General features: G+C 41.6%; 1 protein-coding gene across 1 annotated transcript in view; it reads left to right on the top strand.

Moving 5' to 3' along the window:
- Positions 1-1,907: 1,907 nt before the first annotated feature.
- KLF13 (KLF transcription factor 13) overlaps positions 1,908-24,610 on the top strand; it is a 33,045-nt gene continuing 10,342 nt past the window's right edge. The window contains exon 1 of the mRNA XM_056346202.1: positions 1,908-3,196. Coding sequence (XP_056202177.1) covers positions 2,656-3,196 — 541 coding nt within the window. The 5' untranslated portion in view covers positions 1,908-2,655. The remainder of the gene's footprint in view (positions 3,197-24,610) is intronic.

Here is a 24,610-nt window from a genome sequence, read left to right as displayed (position 1 = left end):
ACAAACAACATCGGATCATAACCCTCATGGAGAGGCACACATCTCCCTGCCAACAGAGCACCCAGAAAACCATCCCCTGAGGAGAACCTCACCCAGCATGGAAGGTTCCTTCCTGATTGGCTGGCCTTCTCTGGAAGGTTCCAGAAAGGGAGCAGAGCAGCCAATCACATCTCTCGGCTCTCCTGAGGGCTCTCTCCTCAGGCCAGGCAAACAGCAGGGCTGTGCTGAGGGGAAATTCTTGGGACCTGCTGAACTCCCTCTTGGCCTCTACCAGCAGCTCTCCCCTGGCCAGGGCCAGGCTACTCCAACCCTCCAGAGCCACAGGGAGCTCTGGAGAAGCTGCTGCTACACAGCGGGGCCAGCAGCATGGCCAGGACAGGTTATGGTGGAACACTGTGGGATGAGACAGCGGTGAGGAGAGCTGGTAGGAGAGCAGCACAGCAGTGCTGAGGGGGCTGTGTGGGATGAGCACCACAGAGATAACCAGGGTGTCTCTGGAAGCTCCCCGTTAGTGCTCAGGCAAAGCCTGCTGGTGGCTGGTGACCACAGTAATCCAAGTGTCCCTTTTCCTGGCTGTTTACTGATAATAGTCCTTGGTGTTGGGGTAAGGACAGAGAACTTGGGCCTAAACTCTGCCCTTTCCTCAGCCCCCTGAAAACAGCCCACGTTTCTCCTCAAACCAGGAGAGCTGCAGGGTTTCTGCTCTGAATCTACTACTAATTCTAAAGAACTGCCAGGTATGTCTATGTAAGCAATACTCCTCCCTCAAAGAGGAGGTTGAGCTTGAACTCAACTGAAGTTTCTTATAAAAATGCTTTACCCAAAATTCCTTTTTCATCTAGGCAAGTCCCAGACTCAAGTTTTTTGTTTGGAAATGTGTAAATGTTTCCTCTAGATGTGCTCAGCAGAACAAATGGTATGATCTGCCTGCATCAGAAATATCTGGCTCAATTCCGCATTAAACCACATCCTCCCGCACGGGTTGTATGCCTGATTCCTCCCATGGCTGCAGTGATTCAAGTCCCGTGGAGCGCCACAGGCTGCTCTGTTACGAGAGCAGACAGGGAGCACTTCGGCAGACACAGGTTACCAACGAGCCTGACCCAGAGAGGAACTGTTGCATGACAACCTAAAGTACGTTTTTTCATAATGTGCAGCGGAAGCATGAGCAGACGTTGCTCCTGAACAACATTTTCATGTGTATGAAACTGGTATTTTACTCAACACCAAAACTATTTGAGTTTCTGCAACAGATGTTCACTTCCTCTGACACCCCCTCAAACCTGCCATCCAGAAAGGCTTTCAAAGAAGCCCTACTGCTTTCTGACCATCTCTGTCTCACAGGAAAGGTTTCTCTATACTGAAGACAGGAATTAAGTCTGGAGAAACGTTCCAACAAAAGGTAAGAAGCACCACAGACTAACTGCTTTCAGACCTGAATTCAAATGCATTTCTTTACTTTGGATTGGTGAGGTAGTCACACGCGCGATGCTCTTGTTCACTTGGGCATTGTCTCTGTAAAACTGGCAGAGCTGTTACCTTTTGCAAGCTGAGAATAATAATGAATAGAAAGTTATTTTCATTTGTACTTTCAAATAATTTAGAGGCAGCAGAGTGCTACAGCCAGAGTTTTGACTGAAAGGAAGGCGGTTTCAAGTGTGTTCCCTGGCAGTTACTGAAACCCATCGCAACCTATTAAAATCCACAGACGACCCCTGTCCGTGCAGCCGCGGCCCGGGCGTCGCGGCCTCGCTCTCTCCTCTCGCTTGCAGCAGCTCCAGCCTCACGCTGTCTAGTTCAGCCTCTTCCTTTTAACAGCTGAGCGCCTGTGAAGCCGTCCCTCGCGGTAGGGGCCCCGATGCGGCACGCCCCGAATCGTTAACACCCGTCGGGGGCAGCGACCTGCGAGAGGGGCAGGGAGGGCGCTTCACGCTCGCACAGCCGCCGGCCGGGGCAGGCTGCGGGCGCTTTCCCGCGGGCGGAGGGGCCGGCGCCCGCCGCTCTGCGCGCTGCGGCTGGGGTGGCTGCGGGGGGCGGAGGGTGCCGCACGCTCCCGCGGCGGGTGGCGTGGCCGCGCGGCGCCCCCCCGCCAGCCAATCGGCCGCTTCCTTTCATTTGCGGGCGGCGGGCCCGGCCCTGCCCGCGCGCTGCCGAGCTCCCGGCCCCGCGCGCCGCCAACCTGATGGGCGCAGGATGTGGCTTCGCGGTGACGTCAGGCCCAGATGTTTGTCCAGGCCACGCCCCCGCAGGGGTCCGGGCGACTCCGAGGAGCGATAACGGGGAAAGCTTATTCTACTGTCACAACGCAATGGAAGGGCTGGGGAAACCGCATCTTGATCTTATTGCGTTCTCGAAAGAACAGCATTAATTCATACTCCAGACAACCAGCTGCCAGTGCCCAGGATCTGTCTGCTCTTTTTTTTTCTCATCCATTGGACTTCCAACGCTTTTTTGATTTAGAGACGAGCTGGGTGTTATCGTCACGAACAAAGTCTGGTTTTGATGGCTGCTAAATCAGCCTTTACTTCTACAAAGAGATCCTAAGAAATAATAGAGGAAAAAGTCTGCTCACACAATCTTTTTAGAAAGGGAAAGAGCAGTGTTGTGGGGTTTTTTTCCCTCTTCTGTTTGGATTTCTTTATAAACTTACAAAAAATGGCAACAGCAGCATATGTGGATCATTTTGCAGCAGAGTGCCTTGTTTCTATGTCCAGTCGAGCTGTTATCCATAGTCCCAAAGGAGAGCCTGATCCTCAACCTGATGCAGCAATACCTCCTTCATCGAATGGAGAAGATAAGCGGGAAGTCAGAGAAACTGGGAAAGACAATGGATCATCGTTACTTGTGGTAGCTAGCATTTTAGCTGATCTCAACCAGCATGTCCCAAACTCACCCGCTCTAAGGATGGAAAAATCAGAAACCTTTGATATCACAGAACAAATACACATTTCTATTGCTCCTAAGGAGTTTGGGGAAGAAAGTGTGTCTTCGGCTGGTAAGCGTGGAGGAGGAAGAGCAGCCACACCTACTAGCCTGGCTGCAGTAACTGAGCCAAGTCCCAGACAAAAGAACAAACGCATGAGAAGCTGGACTGACCCTGGATCACCCCAGAAAAAGCACAAATGCCACTATGTGGGGTGTGAAAAAGTTTATGGCAAATCTTCCCATCTTAAAGCTCATCTAAGGACCCACACAGGTTAGTTACAAACCAGCCAGAGATTTATTTGTTACAGCTTGGTAATTAAAATGAATGTTGAAAAAACCAAAACCAAACAAACTTGTATTTGGCCACCATTATGGTTTCATCCCTCAGAACTCAAGCTCGGGAAAACCAAACAACAACAACAAACAAACAAACAAAAAAACCTCTGGGAATAAACCCTTACTGGGCATAGATTCACAGTTAACCTTGCCCTTTTTTATTACTTAATGTCACAGGGAACAGTGTGTGGGTCGTCTGTGTGAATTGTACCAAGCTGTAATTTCTAGCTGCTAGCCTTCTTGTTCGGTGTGTCTTCTACTTCCCTTTGCAATGCTTCTTACCCTCCCCCGTTTACTTTTTTCCTACCCCTTGCTCCCATCACTACCTTTATACCAGCTTATAACTTTCCATGCAAGCATCAAGGCTCTTGAAATTTTAAAATTAAATGTTCTAGAGGCACCTGAATGACTGTGTGTCTGTTTCTTTCTTTAGCAGACACTTGTGTGAAAGCTAGAGTAGGCAGGAAAGGCAGATGAGAGGCTGAACATGAGTCACAAGGAGACATTTGTTGAAAGTGTTGAGAGAGGGGGACATGGGCGGTCTCAAAAAAGCTTCTGGCAGCTGGGTAAAACCTAGTTCAAAACAAAAAAAACCATTTGGATGGAAGCACTAACTTGTTCTGAGCAGTGTTCAGTGGTTACTTCTTGGTGAAGACTTACCTGGCCACTTTTTTTGTTGCTATTATAATTTATGAGATCCACTTCATGTGTGTGTATGTGTGTGTGCATGTAAGTCTTGCAAGCACTATGAAGGTTATGCACTGAAAATATTAGGAGGGCCATCTTGAAATAGGCCCTGTGACTTTCCAGACCTTGTGCCTCTGCCTGGTGCTGGGGAACAGGATGGCTTCCAGTCAGACAGGGAGCACCAAAAACTGAGGAGACTGATCTCAGCTGAGGGCAGTGATCATAGCACATATGGCTGAGGCACCATACCGACTAGGGCGTGATTGTGCAAGCTGTTCCAGTGAGTAATTTCAGACAACAAATTAGTTCACGAAGATCTACGGTCAGTTCACTTTTAAAGAGCATTAAGAAAAAGATCCTCAGCACTAACTGTGACTCAGTGACTCTTGAACAGTTTCAGCTCAGAGGTGGCAGCCTCACGCACACAGGCCATACCTTCAGTGCACCTTTAGCTTTTCCCGTTGCCTTCCTGAGAGCAACGGCCCTTCTAAATTGAGGGCATGTTTTGCTCTCTGTGGGAGAGAAGAAAGCCCTATCAAGTCTGAGCATATGGATGGACAATTCCCTGTGCTGCACAGCCAAAGGAACAGCGTGTTCCTGGCACCCCAGACAGCCTGCCCTGCTTTGCACGGTGTAACTGCTTTTTGCCTCCTTGGGAGTTATGCAGAAAGGGTGCTTCCACTTGGCTTGCAGGGAATTGTCGCCATTAATTTTCAGTTCTTTTCCTTTCTTATTTCTGGCATTTGCCGTTGTCCTAACAGTTAAAGATAAATTTAGCAATGTTTTTGGGCTCTCAAACCAACTAGAGACCACGAAGGGGAACTCCTGTCCCTGATCGAGAGAGGAGGGCTGGGCATGCCCGCCCTGCGGGGAGAGGAGAGGGAGGGCAGGGCCGGTGGGGAGTGTCGCTCCGGGCTGCCGGCTCAGCCGAGTCATTCGGGGACGCTGGCTTGCCTCCAAGTTCTCTGGGTTTTTTTTCCTCCACCCCCCTCCTTTTTTTTTTTTTTTAACTCTTCATTTCCTGTATTGTTTCCAGGTCTGTACGGCTTAATTGGTTATTGCTGTAGCTGATGGCACTGAGAGAAGAGAGCCTGTGCGTGTCTGTGAGAGCTAGAGGAAAAGCAGGGAAGGGACTGGTTTTGCCCTCGGAGTGGCAGGACCCTCGGGGACTGCAGCTTCTTTTGTTTTCTTGTGTCTCCAGTGTCCGTGTGGGAAGCTTTAAACAAAGCTGCCAAGTTTCCCTCCTCACTGGCAACAGGTCTGTCTCTGTTTGGATTGGGTTTTAAACAGGCTTGAATGCCTTTTACTCCTCTTGCAGAATGCTTTCTAAGGTGTTTGATTTTTTTTTCTTTCTTTAAAAGAAATTGTGACAGGCTTGAGAAAAGTTTATATGACGCTAGGAGTTAAGCTAACAGAACAAGCAGTGACTTCCAGGACTGGCAAATATTTGTTTTTACAAAACACATAATAGGTTTTACTGATTTAGAACAAGGGGTTTGGGTCTCCTCTGGTTTCCGGTGGTCCTGAACTACTTAAGCAACATGTACACATCAGTCTGCCCATCTGTCAAATGGATAGGGTGGTGGCCATCCACCTCACCAAGCAGTGGTGAAAGTACACAGGCAAGGTGCTTTAAAGAGCTACCCTAGTAACTCCCAAACCTGTTTACTAAGAAACAATCAAAACCTTCTGCTATGGAGTGGAAATTCTTCCATGTGCTGTATGACTAGATGAGCTGGTATTTAGGGGTGAACTGAAGGCTAAGAACAGTACTGCAGGCTAGAAGATACTGATGATAGTGCTAGAGATATTTGAATAGTGCAGTTTATGACCTGCTTTAGAAACTTGCTTGTCCTTGTCTGCTACTGTGCTCAGAAACTAAAGGCTTTGCTCTTCATGCCTGGAGGAAGGATAGCCTAGATCATTGAGCTTATGGTGTGGCAAAGAGATAGAGCCTTCCAAGTACTGTTGGGTCAAATCCAGCCCACATTGGTAGGGACTGAAAGCTAGTACTATTTTCAGCTGTTTGGTGCCCCATGTGAAATCCTGATAGTTAGCGCCAGATTTCAGTGCCTAAATGTCCAAAGCAAAAACCATACTGCAGAGGATGCCAATTATCCTACTTAAAGCAGAAGATGGAATAGCCAAGGAAGCAGCATCTGCCTTTTGTCCTTAGGCCCTTGCTCTGAGTACAGGGTTTTAGAATGAAGTTCTCTGTTAGAACATAATGTGCTAGAGCAATCCACAGTCCCTTGTGTTTGGTACACTAGCGGTTAAGCTATCTCAGCCTTATGAATGCTTCATCTTTATTAAATTGACAAACCCTCGAACCAGGCAGAAAACATTAGTCACCAAAATCCTTGCTGTTCTCTCCACCAGCTTTCAAACTCTTCCCCTCCCCCTACATTTCTTTTCAAATGTTTATGTTTTCCACCCTACTCTCTCACTAGATGTCCTGGAGTTCAACGTGATCATCAGCCACAAAGCCCTTGAAGTTTTAATGTTTACCAGAAGGTTGTATTTAGTGTCAGTGGGTAGATGTCAAGCCTAGATTCTTTTCCACTGAGGTTCCCATGGTCCTCAGAAGCTGTGTTGTGATCCACAGATGCAGTACCCTGTTTGTCCCAAGCTATATTGATCCCACTGATACAAAAATTTCACTGGCACACCAGTTTTAAAAATTCTCTCCACTCCTGAGAAAATTCCTAAACAGAAAGGACTTTCAGAAAATCAGATAAACCATTTACATGACAAAGTTCTCCTTCCTGTAAGCAGGTTTTTGGCACAGGGTCACTAGGAAGGTTTGGAAATTCTCTGGAGTCACTGGGAACCAGTTTGTCTCTTTTGATGCAGCAGTGGGAGGAGAGAGATAGTGCAGAGCCTGATAGCCATCTACAGGCTACAACCTCATAAAGCATTGTCCAGGAGCACTGTGTTCTGAGAGGCTGTAGAGAGCCACAGCATACTGCATTATACTGTGTGATTTACATGTAGAGAAAAACTGACTGGATTTCGGACAGGGATCACAAGAATCCTATGTATTGCAGCCCCCCAAATCACTGTGACCTCTCAAGCCATCTTCATTAGCATGCCATTATGAATGCAGAGAAACCTTAATTCCATTGAAATGTCCTTCTAAACTTACTGGTTCTAGTCACTAAGTAGTACCTCATAATGCAGAGACGGCTTGTTGATCATCAGAACTAAATGTGTTTGCACAAATTAGCGTAAACTAAGGAGGTGTGGGTACCAGTCTCAGTCTGGACTCTTAACTATGAGAGTCTTGCACTGAAACAAACTTGGGGCCCAGGTGGCTCCTCTATTAAACTAGCTGACTTTATGGCTGTTGGGACACAGGAAGAAGGGAAGACCATCCTAATTATCTTACCCTTCTTCCTAGATGTCAGGTTAGGAATCATCCAAGAGAAAGCAGTCAAGACCTTTGACCTCTAGCTGGGAGAGCTTGGACAGCTATCTGTTCAGCCTACTTAACCATGCATTTATGAAGGATATGTTACTTCATATCTGTTGTTCTTTTCAGTCTAACCCTTATTCATGAAATATTAGCTGAATTTAAATAGGTAGAAAAGACTGACTCCTCTCCATTCACTTTAAGGAATTTTCCATTTCTTTACATTAAATTTTTATAATAACTTTTTTGAGGACAACACTAAAGAACCATATGAGAAAAGTTAGTTTTTAACTTATGTACCCTCTTTCCCCCCTCAATTACTATGTCTTGTTTCCCTAAGCAAAATTTTTCTGATTACTTTGTAACTGAAGTATGTGAAGATTGAGAAATTCATAATGTATTTGTCATTTGAAAGCAATCCGAGAAATAAAGCAATCAGACTTCACTGTGACAAGTGTGACAACAGCATAACAATTAGTCTGGTCAAACTGGAGTAGCATTAGGCCTCTGTTTAGGCTGGTAAAGTGGCCTTTGTATAGAGTACACATAGTAAGTTTTAAACAGGAGGTGGTTTTCACTTTCAGTTCTAGTTTGCTCTAATTTGCTCTGACTACATTAATTAAAAACACAGTGATAAAGCACAACTTCTTTGAAGTTGGTCTGAATCAAGATGCTACCTATGTGCATGTGAAGAAACTGATTAACCAATGTAGCAAGAAGCAAGTTTATGTATCAATGAAAAAGTTTCTCTTCCTTTTTACCACCTGGCAATTACCAGAAATGTAGCTGGTTAGCTAAAAAATGTGGACTAGACGTGGCTCTGGTTTCCTTTAGCTTGCCTGTAGGCACACAGTGATTCTACATGCATGTGGCAAGCAGGCAGTGTTTGTGAAGACGCAAGCCTTCACAGGAGAAGATTAGGAGAGGAGAAACTTAATATAATGCCTCCCATGCCACTCGAGGGAGCAGAGGAAAACAGGGCTGCACACTGCTCTTGTGCAGGGCAGGAAGAAATGAGTGGGTGCCACTAGTTCAGTCCATCCTCTGAGTTGCCAGCTGGGCTGCTCTGGATGCCAGGACTGAATGGGAAGCTGCACTCCCTCTGAACAGGATGCCAGAGGAAACTGGAAAGGCCTTTCCCCAGTGCTGATTTCTCACAGGGAAGGGGACAGAGCTTGGCCCTCTGTGTGTTTGCTCGTCAGTTTCAGCTTTAGTGGCTGGGCCTCCTGTTTTTGACTTCTTGTGTTAGAAGTTAGGAACAGCTAGCTGGCTCTGTGTACCTAACTCACTATCATTAGCATACAGTCAGACTGTCACAAAGCTCCAGTGTGCCTCTGGGCTGCTGTATCCCATAATGCTCTTCTGCTGCCTTCCCCCTCCTCTCTTTACTAAGTGCATCAAAATCTTTTCTGTAAGGTTTTTCTCTGAGGTGGGCTAAAACGATAGCTTCAGGACAGCTTCAAAGCCAGCCTCATGAAACAGTTGTCTGTCCAGCCTGAGCCATAAGCATTCTTTCTCAGTGTTAAATAGTTCAGCAACCTGCTCCTGCATTTTTCTGAAAACTGATGGTCTTACATGTCTTTTAATAAGCCTGTATTTTTAAAAACAATACAAAACTGCAAAGCATTGTTTTAGTTCACTCTGAAAGAGCTTTGCAACTTCTTTCTTACTTCCTCTAAGAAAGTTTTAACATATTAAAAAAAAGTCAGCTGAAAACATAGAACAACTTCATTTACAGCCCTGCCTAAGTCCTCACCCTAACATGCAATTCCAAAGAATGAAGTTCTTACCTAAAAATACCGATCCTAAGCCTGCATCAAACTATGTTCATTGAAGATAACAAGCAGCATATATGCTGTATGTCTCTTTTTGTCAAAATCTTTGAAATAAGCACAGGGCATACATTTCTTAAAAGAATAAGCAAGTTTTAAAACTTACCTTTTTCAAAAGGAACTGAAATCAGGAAGAAAGGCAGAAGAACTACCCTTACTCACTCCTTTTACCTGACTGGTTCAGGACTGAATAATAGGATTCAGTTAATTCAGCTGCAAAAGAGTTGGGTTTAGATTGGTTGCATGGAGAATCCTGATGGCTGACAACTGTATTTACCACACTTGAGCAGTATTAGCTGCTAGAGATAATTACATCTACAGGTTTTTCTTCCCTTCCTTTCACTCCTTTTTCTCCCCAGTCTTTATGGAGATATTAATAATGCAGAAGTCACAGAAATGAAGGTTCTGATAATAATTAACAGAGCTTAGGCATTGTAGCTAAAAAGCCATTAAAGCAAAGCTGTATTTACCATTGTCATAACTGTGATGGAGAGAGGGTCTACTACAAAGGAGACTATTTTCTTTTTCCTTCTTCACCATTGTCTTTGAAACAGGTACAATCAGCATAGTTAATATTCTCTCTCCATAATTTCCCTCCGCTTGTCCCCTGTTTGCTTTTCCTGAGTGAAGGAAGAGGAAGACATAAAAGACAGGTGAGTGTTGCATTGAATCTGAGGAGACACACATGGTTGTGTTGTACTGAAACACTCCATAAACCGGGGGGTGGGGCGAGGCGACATGCAGAAAGAAGAATCAATTTGTGACTTCCACAATTCTTCGGAAATCACATTTTCTAAGACCAAGACAGTTACTGAGACAAGTCTAGCTCAGGCAGTGAGTTGCCAGCCTGTGCAACCTGTGCTCAACTGAAGTTGAGCAGAGGGTAATTAACTGAAAATATCCCAATTAGAGTATTGCTGTTCCAGTCAACATCATTTACAGAATACAGTGTTGAGGAACTGCTTTGCTACAGGGGGAAAGCTTTGTGTATCTAGTGGAAAATCAGAAACTTCACAGAATTCTCTTTCCACAAACTATCTTCCTTTTAGCATGGAAGTGACACTTGGGCCCAGTGGAATGAGATCTGTTAATACTGGAAGTGGTGTGGATGGATCACCTTCCAGTAGTTTTCTTCATCCTAGACACCAGTAGCAGCACTTTCCTTCTCAACAGCAAGACCTAAGTCTTACAGATAGACTGGAGTAAACCAGCAAACAATTTTTTTAATGAATGAATGATTGCAATTGATAGCTGTGTTTGTATTAGAAATTAATCACAGCCTTATGGAAAAAGTGTTCTGAATGATCTGTATACGATTCTTCTGCCGTAGCACATACTTCTCTGCAGGACACTGGAAAGTATTTGTTTGTGACATGAGTTGTGCATAAACAAACCTTTCACTAAACTGGAGCTCTTTATGAAACAAACGCACAATTGGATTTCATCTGAAAAGAAGGCACCTTTAACCATTTAAAATACAACTGTTGCATTGTGTTATTGTCTGGCTGAACAGGGTTATGGCACATCCCAGAGCAGGAACCTGGAACTTGTTTATATTGGACATGTGGTTTCTAGTTCTGTTTTATAAGTTAAGCATGTTCCAACTTCCCCCCTGCCCCCTTCCAATCTTGGATCAGCTGTTTGGAAGTCAGTGCTGACAGAGCCAAAAAAATACTCTGCTGTTCAAATGCAGGACAACCTTTGAAGGGTCCTTTCTGTAGAATTTCTATAGGTATACTTTTTTCCCCTTTGTTACCCCCTTGGCTTTTATTAGGTAGATTCACATGGGCAGTGAGATCATTATCTTGCTGTGTTCAGTTTAACAATAGCTAGACAATGTGGGTTATTTAAGTGCAGGCACTGAAGTCAGACACACATATCCTGTATTTTTCAGGTCTTGCAGATTCAGCAGATCTTATAGGGCCTCCACTTAATATAAAAGTTTTTAAAAGTTCAGAGCGCCACTGTTTAGTTACTGGTAGAAAAATGACAGAAGCTTTTTTGCAGCCCTAACATAAAAAGTATTTACTAACCAGGAATTTGGCACGAGTCAAATGGAATTAAAGTTAGCATATCCTTAAATGACCTCTAGTGCAAGGAAAAGGTTTTCTGTAATCAGTTACAGTGCTTTTGTAGTGCTCAGGAATTATAGGCAAAATATTTGTGACTGGGTGTCTGTTGACGTTGCAGTCAATGAATCAATAAACTGTCTTAGATTTATTGCGCACTATATTTCTACCAGACTGCGCTCTATTAATTGGTTATGTTATATGAGTTTTTGGACTAGAAGCACCTGAAAAATTCACATGAGCGTGCATTGTGTTGCTGCTACATGTTTTGTGGCTTTCTGTCTATTTTGGTCCTGGAGCCAGCTGGAATATCCCCAGACAGCAAATACACAAGCAGAATGGGTATGCTGGTCATGTAGCCTTTGCTGCCTGCCTTCAACAGTAGCTTTTAAAACTGGTCAAGGAGAGAGGCAGAAATGCTAACCACTTAGTTCCAGGGTAAGACCATCCGAGTACAGAAGCCTAAAAGGATGTATTGAGCTTTTTAAAGTAAACAGCTGTCAGTATTTCCACTAGAGTAACTTAATGAGAATCAGCTGAGAAGGGTTAGAACATGACAGCCTAGTCCATCTTCAGGTGTTTCCTGCAAAAATTTGCTGAAATGGTGAGCTGTTTGTTAGTAGATCAGAGAAATATTTGTTTTGCAATTTGGAGATAAATAAATGAAATTACATTGGTACAAATTTACATACTAGACTGAGGCTTTATAGATTCTTGCAAAACCTCACTGTGCGTATGGGCCTTTCCTGCATTCTTAATCTGGTGGTTTAGGATCCTGCTATAACAAATACGAACAGGGATGCTGCTAAAATTTCACTGAACCACAGACTAATTCTTGTTATGTATTGTAGGAGTTTACTGAATTTAAATTTGCAATTCCTTTTAAGTGCCAGCAGAAGGAATGCAGACTAGCATTAATGTGATTGCTTTGGCAGTTTTTGATTGTTGTGGTGATTGATATATTTTCCAAGACCAAGGTGAATTGTATGCAGCTTTCTTATGCATGTGTGTGAAACTCTTAATAGAGCAGTGAAAGCCCCTCTTAACTCAATAGAAATTTCCGTTTGGTGTTATCTGTGTCCATACAAGCAGTGCCAATAGAATGCTGGCAGATGGCTAGTCTTATTGGATAATATATCCAGGGTGTATTTGCAAAGTATGTTTTTTAAATTCTCTGAACACGGCCAGAACAAAACTGAATTTCTTAGATACCCCAAAAGATTACATCTCTGGATTTGCATACATATTTTTTTTTCTCCTTTGTCCAGAGCTGTACAGTATTTGGCCCTTCCGTTCCCCCAACTTTCATCATTCTTGGAAACAACTGAATTCTCGCTAACTTTTTAGAAATAGTCTTTCTCAGATTGGCAACATGTGCAACATCTTCTAGCTTAAAAAAAAAAATGTAAAAGCAAACAACCAGAAAAGCGAATGCTTTGGGATTTATAGATACCCCTAAATAGTATTAGCATAAATACACCTATAAGAAATGGATTTAAAAGCTCATTTTTTCAAGAAACAGCTGAAAAGATGTAGAATTTGGTCTTTGGATGAAGTAATTCTGTATCATGTGTTTAATAGATGCTATGGTGTGGATTTAATGAATCAGTTTTACTTTAAACTGTATGATAGGAGAGGTTAAGACTATCTTCAGTAAATCACCTACCCCTTGTCTTCAAAAAAAGTAATGTCAGTATCCCTAATAAGGTAACGTGTTATTTTTTAAGCACAGAATTTTGTGTTTTATTTGGAAAGAAGCACTTCCTCTCCCCACCACCTGCACATATAGTAAGCATTGCATTGATAATATACATAAACATCGTTTTGCATACAATTAAAGATCACTTATGGTGAACCCTAACTCTGATTCTGTCCCTCCTTCATGTGCTGGTGAAGCTTTGAGGGGGGAATAGTGCTGCTGCGGCTAAGCGGATTAACTCAGCATTGCTCTAACAGTGGGACGTGTGGCCTGGAGGGAGGAGGATTCTCCCTGTCCCCACCATCTCCAGCTCTTAGCTGCTCTGCAGAAGAGCTGTTACTGTTGAAAACGAGTTTTCAAGTGGCAGACAGGTATGATAGCTGCCAGAGTTTGCGGAGGGCCTGAAACAGTAACTTTAAGAGGAGAAATGTCTCAATTCATAACAGTGAGTTTTAACAGATGCTACTGAAGGTATTTTAGAGGTTTGGCATGCATCTATGGCATTCAGAGCCATTACTTCCCAGTCAGCTTCATCTATAGTGCAGCTCCCACGTAATCTGCAAACTCTAAAGTCTAGAGAACAACTGAAAACTGATGTTTACACCATAAAAATATGTTTAAAACTGTTAAAGTGAAACTGTACCCATGTATTGTAACTCCTATAATCCTGATATGCTGATTTATGAAAGACCCGTAGAAGCACAGATATGCCAGTGGGAGCATAACTGAACGTTGTTGGAAGCCAGTTCTATTCACAATTCATTCGATTCTGGTTATATTCCATAGCTTTCGGAACATCTCACCTGCAAGTAGGTTCAGTTATCACACAAGTTTGGGGCAATTACTCATTCTTAAAGACTCTTCTACTATTTTTCTATGTTTTCCTTCAGCTTGAGTGAGTTTTGTTGTGTTCACATTGCCTTTCAGTCTGTTGGTCAGTATCATTGTTGGCACCATCTCACTGACCAACTCAAAAATTATTTAAGCCAGCACCTGTTGGAGCTTGGAGTTTAAATGTAGAAGTCTAACTGCTGGGGAGCTATTTTAATTGGCAAGTCTCGCTGGTAGCTTTCAGAGGATGAGATGGTTGGGCAGCTTACAGTGTCATCTTTGCTGTACTCACTGAAGTAAGCAAATATTATACAACAGCTAGCACAAATGCGTTACCATGAACCTTGTCCCAGACTTTTAGAACTGAGAAACATATGGGTCAAATATCCGTAGAAACATGACTGTCAGATACCTTGTACTGTCTAAGGTGGTAATTTACAAAACTCTCATCATACAATGCAAAGACAAAGCTGTATTGAGAAACAGCTTTTAAACACTGCTTATCAAAGTACAGATGTTCAGCACCAGCATCTTCTAAGCAAAGTTTCAGGCAGTCCCCAAAGGGGTGTTCTTTTTTTAAAAAAGCAAAAAACAACAGAACATTTTGTTATTCTGTTTCTTACTTTAGCTTCAGTGTATGGAATTGACCATGTTTCTGGCAAGCAATATGGACTAAGCAAACATATTCTCTGCAACTGTAAACTCTCATCTGACTCATACCACAAGATCCTAGATGGTGAAGGGCTATTAATTTTTAGATAGTTTTTTTGCTAACATTACTTACTGGTGAAAAGCCATGTAGAACTCACCTGTTTTCTCTGCATTTCTGCATCTTTCATTTTTGAGCAATGTTGCCTCTGGAGAAAACAGTAGCACTGGCCTTACCGAACCAGAATCATCTCTGTAATGACTGACTATTTTAAACCTACACCTTTCACATGATACTTCCTTTTCTCTTTTCTGTAATTTAAAAAGATTGTTTAATAGGCTGCTGTTAATTTCTTGAAATTTTAGGGCTCTGTAACATAAAAAAGAAAAGTAATAGTTCAGCTCTTTCACCGTGCTTGACAGGATAATAAGGATTTGAGTGCTTTCCTCACTCTTAACGCCAAACTTCCCAGTGAAAACATCCTTCTCTTCTTTTGTCCTTATCTTGACTGGTGTTTTTTAGACCGTTTACAAGAACATAATTCAATTTTTGTAAGTGATAAATGACTCCCTTTTGAACGTATAAATCACTAGATTATTTTTGTCACTAAGGCAAAAATTAAAAAGTTTTATTTTTTGTCATTAAGAATATAATAGGTTACAAAAAAGGTCTGAGATAATGCTGTCTGGCTGGTGCTTTGCTTTTGTACCAATACCCTGCTTTGTGCTGCTAAGGTTAGCACTTGTGGGTGAGTTACGGACTAATTATTTTGTAAAAGCATGACACCTGTGCTAACTTCTGTGCGTATGTTTGTTTAAAGCTTCTTTCTGTGAGCCAACTGGTCTTGTGTATAGCGTACCCTTGGACACATCCAAGTTACACTTTACAATTCTGAATTATACATATACACTGTAAACTGGATATGACCACTGTTATTGGCAAGAGACTCAAACTCATTTGGTTTTCTTAACTAAGTAGTTGTAAAAAGGCTGTAACATTCTGATGGGTGCTCTGCAAGTTTTGTGTTATTTCCTTTATGAAAAAGTGATAGTGCTAGCACGCTTTTCACTGAGTACTTGTTGAAGCTTCAAGGACAAACCCACTAACAACAGTAACTTCTACTGCACAACTGTTTTTCACTTGGAAATCAGACCACCTTTGGGGTTTTTAATACCTATGGTGTGGGTTTTTTTAATATATAAAGCAGTCCTAAGTTCCTAAGTCAGGCTTGTGTTTGACTCTTTTGATTATAAAACACAGCTACAGCTCCTTACCATCTGTACAGAACTCCACAGACACAGCAGTAGTCAAGGCATAATCAACTCTAATCCTGTCAACTTTTGTGTTACTTTCAGCGTGGATGTTCCTTGTGTCCAGTTCCTTCTCCCATATATTAAGGAAAGGGAACAGGCCCTATCTGTGAGTGGTGAATTTATTCTTTTAACAGCATTTACAGCCTTGAGTAATAGAACAAAGGGGTTACACTGAAAAGGTGATTTACAAATGTGCATCTAGCATTGCGTATACGACTTTACAGTGCTGAGGTTATGTGTCTTCTGCAAAAAATGGTAAACACCTCTGTGTGTGCAGTGTAACGATGTATCATTTTTCCTAAGACTATTGATTTACTCTGACTCGTCCAATGTTCACAAAGAGTACCAATGCTAAACTTAAGGTGTAAAAGCTTTTCAAAAGGAAGTAGAAACAAGTTTCAAAGAATTGGCTGAAATCCAAGGTCAAAGTACTTTGTGCACCACATCTTTTGTAGAAATAACAAAGGGTCCTGTTTGGCACTGTCAAGCGGTGACAGCTGTAGTCAGATCAATCATCTCAATTCCCCAAAGCTAAGTCGGGATACAACACAACTCATGAAGTTGCAATTCCTGTTTTCTTTGGTTTTATTTACAGTCAGTCTGTTGTAACAGAACCTCCTGATTACTCAAGTTTATGAACCTTGCAACTGTGAATACTGCAGTTCTGGAATCCCAGCCTGACACCCCTCTTGCCTGCCAGAGTTGCGCTCAGCAGGAGCTAGGAATATGGATGGGAAGTCAGCTTCAAATAATTTTGTACTTTCCTAGATTTAGAACTAGGTTGACCAAGAGTCCAAATGAAAAGAACAGGTGGGAATTTCAATGATCTTTTTCAAAGTAAAAATTATGTCCTCTGCATAGGGTTTTGGAGGTAGTCTGCAGACTTGCATGTCAGGAATATCTTTTAGAATTTCACAGTAATAGTTTAAAATAATGTGCATTTCCTATTAGATTTCACAGAACTTTTCTGTCACAGGAAGCTTCTCCTGAAAAATCTTTGGCTACAGTAAAATCCTGTATTTTGCAGAGTATTTAGTTAGCCACTCTGCTTTGGACATGCAAAGTGTGGTCAACTGATTTCGTACGTACGCAAGGGATAGGTGCACCACCTCAAAAAGCTAGAAGGGCCAGCAGTTTCCTCACCTCAGACAAAAGAGAAGGCCTATTAGAGAGCAGACTAGTTCATTTCATAAATGAAGTATAGCAGAGCATGAATAATTGTTCCTGAGGCACTTGTAATTTATGTTTTGGCAAGTAACAGGGATCTTTCTACTACAACTTCTCTACCTTTACGGCAGCTGCATTTTCACATGGCATTTATGACCTGGAGAATTCAGAATCTCTGCTAAGGAATCACTCACACAGTAAAATGGTGTATGTGTCAAGAGGCTTTTAAAGTACTTCTAGAGAAAATGGTCACTGCTGGGCAGCCCTTCTAGCATGATTCATATGTATAAACCTGTAGTGTATTCTGTAGTGCGACACAACTGGTTTTAACTCCAGACTGCTCTGTAAAGGCAAGCAATGAAGACATGGGTGCAGCACGCATGGGAAAACAGAGTTATGGTTGATAAAGAGGCCATGCTTTTAGATACGTATAATTTGGCAAATTCCAAAATAGTGAAGATGTTCCTTTGAATACTACTTTGAAAAAGGAAAGTATTGGAAGTAGTATTTCCTTTTGAAAAAAGGAATCCAGTTGATTTCTCTATGTGAATACATAATGAGATAGCCACTTCAAATGTAGAGAGAGGTGTTTTCAAAGTTAGGTTAAGGTGCCCTTGACAAAGCTGTTTTTGAAATACGTCCATATTCTACTTAAGATCTTAGCTTTTCAGTTATGTTTGATGTGCAGAGTCATACTCTGATAATTGGCTCCTGACTTGTACTCCTCCACAGCCACATCCTTCATTCATTCATTTCCAGCACTGACCATGGCCTCTCTCCTACGCCATGACCTCACCTCACATGCAGACAGAGCGGGTGAGACCAGCCTCCCTAGTGACCCTGCAATCAGCTGTCCTGCAAAGTGATCATAAAACATGAAGAGATCGCGGGAGCTGAGCTGCACCTAGGGCGTGTTATACTGTGGCTGTTAATGCTTGGAGAAAGGGTGCTGTAGCAGCAACACTCCTCCATTGCAGTCTAATAAAACAGCCTCCATGTGACTTGTTGATGCCTGAAGTCCTGCAGGCTTAGGGGTAAGTTGCTTGGCAAGTCTATCTAAGGAGGAATGCTAAGGAAATCTCATTACAGCATCTCATTAATAACCAATTATTTCTATTTTGTATAGAATATAGCCAGGGCAGTAACAGGTGCTTTCAGAAACAACTTGAGACATTGGATAGGAGCCTGATTTTTCAGAGAACTGGGTGTACATGCCTACAGGTTCACACCAGTGATTAAAACATTAAGACAGCCAAAACTAAAAGACAACCCAACCAGTGCAAACTGCTGAAAACTTTCTCTTATTTATTTTCTGCTTATATATGAGGTCTAGATGTGTGTGCATATACATATTTGTAGTTTTAAAGAATTAGCACACAGAAAAGACTGAAAAACAAGCTGAAGCTAGAAAGGAGCAGATAATGTGCTGCTCTTCATACAGCAGTGGTTGAAGGAGACTGCTAGATGGGGAGATGGAAAATATAAAGGGAAGGTATTGTCAGAATAAAACATATAGATAAGACTTGCAAGAGTTGAATGTTGAACTGCAAATACTGTCTTTTCTAAAAAGTTGACCTGCTTTAAAAGTCTTTATTAGAATGTGAATACAACTGTTATCATAGAATCTGATTCCTGTATTAAAAACAAAAACCTGAATCCTGGTTTAAACAGGAAGTGTGGCTTTACAATCCAGGTAGAAGATTTTCTGAAGTGTATGCAACAGGTTTACGCATACCTTGAATGGTAACTGCCTGGTGTCAAGCAACAGACTTACTGTTTGTTTATCAACCCATAAAACTACTTTCTAGAGCGGCCTGTTCCCTGAAGCTGGGTGCTGCATGTGGCCATTGGCTGATGCTGCTTATAAACTACTCCAGCACCACCTTGCTCTCTGGCACAACGATCCATCCAGAACGAGAATAAAAATAGAAGGAAATTCCCACTCCCTCTCTCCTCCATACAGTTGCAGTAGACTCTCATACCAGACTTTTCACTCAGCTTTACAGGTTCAGTTGTACTTATAAATGCTGAAGTCCCATGTTTCATGCATGCTGTGTTACTGTGAGGTTGTTGATTAAACAGTTCAAAAGTTCACAAAGACATTTCACGGTTACAGCCAAAGACAACTTTACTAACTTCTGTTTGCTTGGCTTCTAGCAAAATGAAATCTCATCCTGTCCCCAGATCCTGGGAGATGCTGTGCACATAAAATGTCATAACTTACCCGCAGTGTCTATTCATGCCAAAGTATGTGGACTTCAGTTGGAGGCAGATGACATTCAACATCTTCCAGAATTCAGATAAATAAAGTACAGGTTTCAGTTTAGATGAATAATCCTTTAGTCTGTTATTTTGCATAGCAGGACAACCTTTCATTAATTTGATAAGCTTTGCTTTTACAAGCACTTTTCTGTTTTTAGTAGGATAGAATAATAAAAAAATCATTGATCTATCAACAGAGAAAACACTGATTCCTGGGGTCATATGATTCCTTCTTTGCAGTTATTCACGCAAGTGCTGGGTAATGCTCTTGGAGCCAAAGTTTTACAATTTCAGCATGAATTCACCTACAATTCACACCAGATGAATATAATTTGTCATTAACTATTTAATTGCTCTCCCACTTAAAACATTTTAATTGTTGTACTAGAGATCAGGAACATTACCATTCAAATTTTTTATGAAAGCCACCACAAAAATTATTTGTGATGTAGACTTTCATTGAGAGTTCATCATATAGACAGGGATGGTTTGTGATGTTTCAGTTTGATTTCAAATATTTTTGTGATACAAGCATCTTCAGGTTCAAATTTTTAAGTTTGATCTAACTTTTAAGTACCTACCTCCCACAGTGATGAGAACTCAGATAAATTAAAGCTTAAGACCATCTAAGTAAGCTAACTAGAATTTTCCACAAGGACTAGGTACCAGCATTTTCTGGCAGAGAGGGAAGACCCTTGGGTTGTTAGAAGAGCAAGGAATAACCTGTGTCCCACACTGAAGGCTGATGAAAAACAGGTCATCACATTGATGAAAAAAGGAGCACAATTATCGATGGAGATACATTTGCAAGAAGATCTACAAAAAAGGAGTTATTTAGAAGTCACTATGCTGCATTTTTGATTCCTGCCATTTAACCCATGAGTACTTAGTGGTTAATTCTCCTACGTGTATAATTTCTCTGCATAAAGACCACACCATTGAGAATGAACGGCTTGACGGTTAGCCTGTCAGCTCTGTTGGGCCATAACCCTAGGTTTCAAGAAGAGGTAGCACAGATTGGAAGAAGAGGGGGAAGTGTCCTATAGTGATCATGTAATCTTTTTTCCACTGTACGAGTGGGCTGGAGAAAGGCAGAATGCGAAGGAGTGTAATACTCTCCAGAGGTCCCATGGAACTGCAAACAGTCAGATGTCTGATCTGGAGCTGTTTTGAGTTTGCAGAGTGGGCTGGGTAACAGAGTGAGCAATTCTGAGGTAGCACAGGAAAGATCCAGACAGCAGTTTGTAATGGAAACTTTGTGTTTCTCTTGGTACCTTAACTAAACATTCCCTGTAGATGCATTTGGTTCAGTTGTGTCAGCTATGGGTAAGGGAAAATCAAGTCTGAGGAGTTTTCTTTCTTGGCTTCAGTTGCTGTCTGCATAACATTTTCATTAATCACCTTATTTGCTCTAACAGAGGCTGAGTGGTGCAGCCGAAATCATCAGCTTGTAGCAGAGAACAAATCAGCATGCTAGCATGCTAGAACAGAAGTAACATGAAACTGCAAATGACTAAACGAGGTCTCAGTCCAGCATATATATTCATCAAGGCCCATATTATTATTTTCCTTTTCAAGTTTTAACTGGACTCATTTGATAAAAAACATGGCATTTGTTATTACAGACATTTGGAGAACCCTCCTCTAGGCCCTTGTCACTTTAAAAGATTTGAATTGGCTCATTGACATGACAGAAAAAGAACAAAATCCCACATAACTTCACTGATGTTAGTCTCTGTTCAATGTTTTAAGAAGCCAGAGACATCTCTGGCCTATGCTGAAGACACAAGTTTTGTACATAAGGAATGAAGAAAGCCCCTTAAATAAGCTTTTGGCTCAAGGCAAGAATTCTAGGCTGAAATTCCTTTGCTGGGGTAATGTAATAGGTCAGATTTGCTGATTAGCACTTTTTTGGGGGTTGTTGTTTGTTTGTTTTGCAACCCCAGTCATCTTTCGAAGTGTATTTATTAAATATTATAATTGACCAATGAAAAAGGAAAGAAATCCCGCATTTTTAGTTTTGTCATTCAGTAATACCCAGATGTGTTCAGAGCTCTATTTATGGTGTTTTTTTCATTTATTTTCTGTTCACAGTAGAGATTTTAATAATCATCCTCCTTTCTTACATTCATGGATCTGGGTACAACAAATAAAAGAAATATAGTAATTAAAGGGCTACTTTACTAAGTCCTCTTTGCAAGGAGTCTGATGTTTCAGTGTTGTTTGGAAATGACACATAGCTAAGACACATCTTCCTCTCCCCAGAATTCATCACTTCATCATTTCAGCATAATACAATTTAAATGTCTTGCATTTAAGTGCAAAGCCAAAGGGTCAGCTACTGATCTCCATTCTTGGAACAAGCCACAGGAGAGACAAAATCAAGTGGAAGTTGCTGCTCTTCTAAATTAGTGGCATTTTGGCTCTCACTGAGCACTAGTGTAGGATTTAATGCCTCAGAGATAAGGAGACCCAGTAAGAGTTTTAGGTTCACTGAACAGAAATTACACACAGCAATTGCAGGTGCTTAACTTCGACAGAAACCCCAACATTTGGTTTGCATTATTGTAAAACATAAGCTCTTTGACACTGAGGCTGTTGCCTTTCATTTTTCAAGTTAGGCCTGTCATAGATACTCAGTAAAAGAGCATTGTTTACTCACAGATTCCAGCACCACAGGGAAAAAAATGCTGCTTTTATAATAGGATGTGGCAAAAGTCCACATAAACAAAAGCATTATACTTAATGGAAGCACAATCAATAGAAGTTATTCCTGTGGGGCAGACAGTGTCCATTCTAGTGTGCATGCTCACCTAGACATGGAAGTTGTCCCTGCTAGGTAGGGTAAGTTTCCAACCCCATGGCTATCCTAATGGCTCTGACATTCCTCTTTCTTAGATGGGAGGTTTCCATTCCGGTTGTGCATCAGAACTTTGGGGAAAAAGAATGAAATGGTGAACATAAAGCTTTGGAGTTAAGACAGAATCAACAACAGAACAGCATTAGATAACAATGATAAAGCCATATAGATCTGTAAGGAGATTTATACCTTATCTTTGAAATTGCAAGCATTGTAAACACCATCTCATACAATCATGTAACATTACTATTTTTCTGGCTGATGGATTCCTACCTTTGTAAGAGGTAGCTGAAGTTTTGATTACTCACAATGTTACAGACTGAGAGGTATTGCCATACTGACAGTGAGTGCATTTAAAGTGTACGTGCTATCAGTGCAGTCACATAGCAAGACTACAGCAAACGTGATGGAAAAGAGTCAAGAGAAATTCTGTGTATGTAGATTTTGACAAGGCCATCTAGAAGATATAGCAATAATGCAGTTGCTACCACAAAGTTGTGCATTGTTTTTTCTGGCCATCAAAGGAAAACTTTACCTGCCCTCTGAGATGTGGGAAACATCTTTCATGCTTGTGATGCTTTGAGAGGAGAAAACATACATATGCATCTCATTCTTAGCTGACACGGCTAATCTGAATACCTAAGGTACTAATGAGCAAATTTACATCCGAAAAGAATTGCTCTTACTGCATTTGTATGTAACCAGTAACTCCTCCAGAAATACTTTGCTAAGAACATCACAAAAAATGAAGAGGAAAATACCACACCCAATGTCCAGCTCAGTGAGGCATCCTGGCCTTAGAGTGGACGATGTACAGCGCTGTGTAGGGTCAGGAAATGGAAGACAAGGAAGCCAGTTCTGTTCGCTTGCCTAGCCTAGAGTGGGTTCTCTCTTCCTTTCATCTCTGCAGTAAGAGCTGTGAAGCCAAGTGGCATTTACAGCAGCTAATCAAAACATACTGATGACACGGTATAAATGGTACAAGCGCTGCTGAGTTCCTAGTTTAAACTTGCAGTATTTGATCTAGGAGAGTTTTCATTGAGACTGCTGTGGTTTATGGTCCTAGCAGCGGTCAGGGACACGCTTGCAACCACATGGGCTGACTCCACTGTAAGGCCACAGAATTTCACCCACAAGCCCTTTCATATTGTCTCTTTCACTCTTCTCTGTTACTCTTCTGTTCCTTTTAACTGCACCACATTTCAGGCTAGTGAGAAAACAAAGACTGGAAAGGTGACAATTGTCTGACACCATACTTCAGCGCCATCTATTTCCTCTCTAGTTTGCCACTAACCCTGTCTACAACCTGAAACATAACTCAGTTCTGACTAAAGCAAGCAATACATTACTAAGTATTTTTAAAATGAGAACATTCTCTACAAGCTCAGGCATAAAGCAAATGAAGGTATATGTGGATTATACAATCATTAGCTGCTTTGAGATGCAAGAATATAACCTCCCTATAAGTGAAAGAAGTTTTAGGCAAGGAAGAGTGGCGTGGAGCAGAGGTAGCATTGCTGTGAAGCCCTGTCATGCGGGATGCTGTAGCAGGTGTGCTGAATAGTTCACGTAATATGTAGTTTTCAAATAGGTAAACAATGCTGACATACAACCTTACTGTTTGACAGATGATTAGCATATTCAAAGGTATCACCTGTGTCTTACTGTTAGAAATAACTTAGAGAAAGGAAAGAATCAGGTATGATGGATTAAATTTTTTCATGAAATCTCAGCAGTATACATACAAAGATACTATTTAGAGCTGTTTGGCTAAATTTCAATACTTTAAATTCCAACATGATTTTTTTTGTTGTTTTTACCTTCTTTTTTATGGCTACTATGATGGGAAGCTGGGAAGGACAGCAAAGCCAAGGATGCCTTCATCTCCCTTCACTAAATGAACTTCCTTCATTTTGCTAGTAGTCACAGATAGCCTGTGATGCTTGGTTAGAAAAATGATGAGGAATCTTTAAGTTGTAGGAGTGTTTTACAAATTACACATATCTCTGTTCCCTCACTTTCACTTTCTCAGCCTTTAGTTTCAGAGTTGTCTTTCTACTGGCTTTTCTATTCCACTGGATTCTACTGATGCATCAAATTGAGTCATCAGATGCACAGATACTTACATAAGTGGTGAGCATATGACTAGGTTAATTAATTATTCAGAAAGTTATAAAAGCACCTTTGGTTCAATGCTTTAATCGGCTAATTCAACCTCTTTGCTGAAGTAGCTTTAAGTACTTCTGTTACTTCTAATAGAGAGGATGTATTTCAGAAATATGTCTATATATTTAGACGCCATCATAAAAGAAAAGAATCTTGAAGGCTAATGATTTTGCATCTGGTTGTGTTTCAAGAGAAAAACTCTTTAACATATTTAACACATACAAATGTAACTGTTCCCTCAGTCCCAGTTTTGATGTAGTCTGTATAATTGACCTCAAAGCTTCACAGGCCCCTGGCCTAGTGCAACTGATTTTTTGTAGTTTCAAAAGAGGAAGGAACATACGATAGGGAGGGGTTGCGTGAGGAAGGGAGAAGAGATAAAGTGCGAACTCTTCAGAAACG

Source organism: Falco biarmicus, chromosome 7 (assembly GCF_023638135.1).
Source record: "Falco biarmicus isolate bFalBia1 chromosome 7, bFalBia1.pri, whole genome shotgun sequence".
Taxonomy (NCBI): Eukaryota; Metazoa; Chordata; class Aves; order Falconiformes; family Falconidae; genus Falco; species Falco biarmicus.
This window is presented reverse-complemented; position numbering and strand designations above follow the sequence as displayed.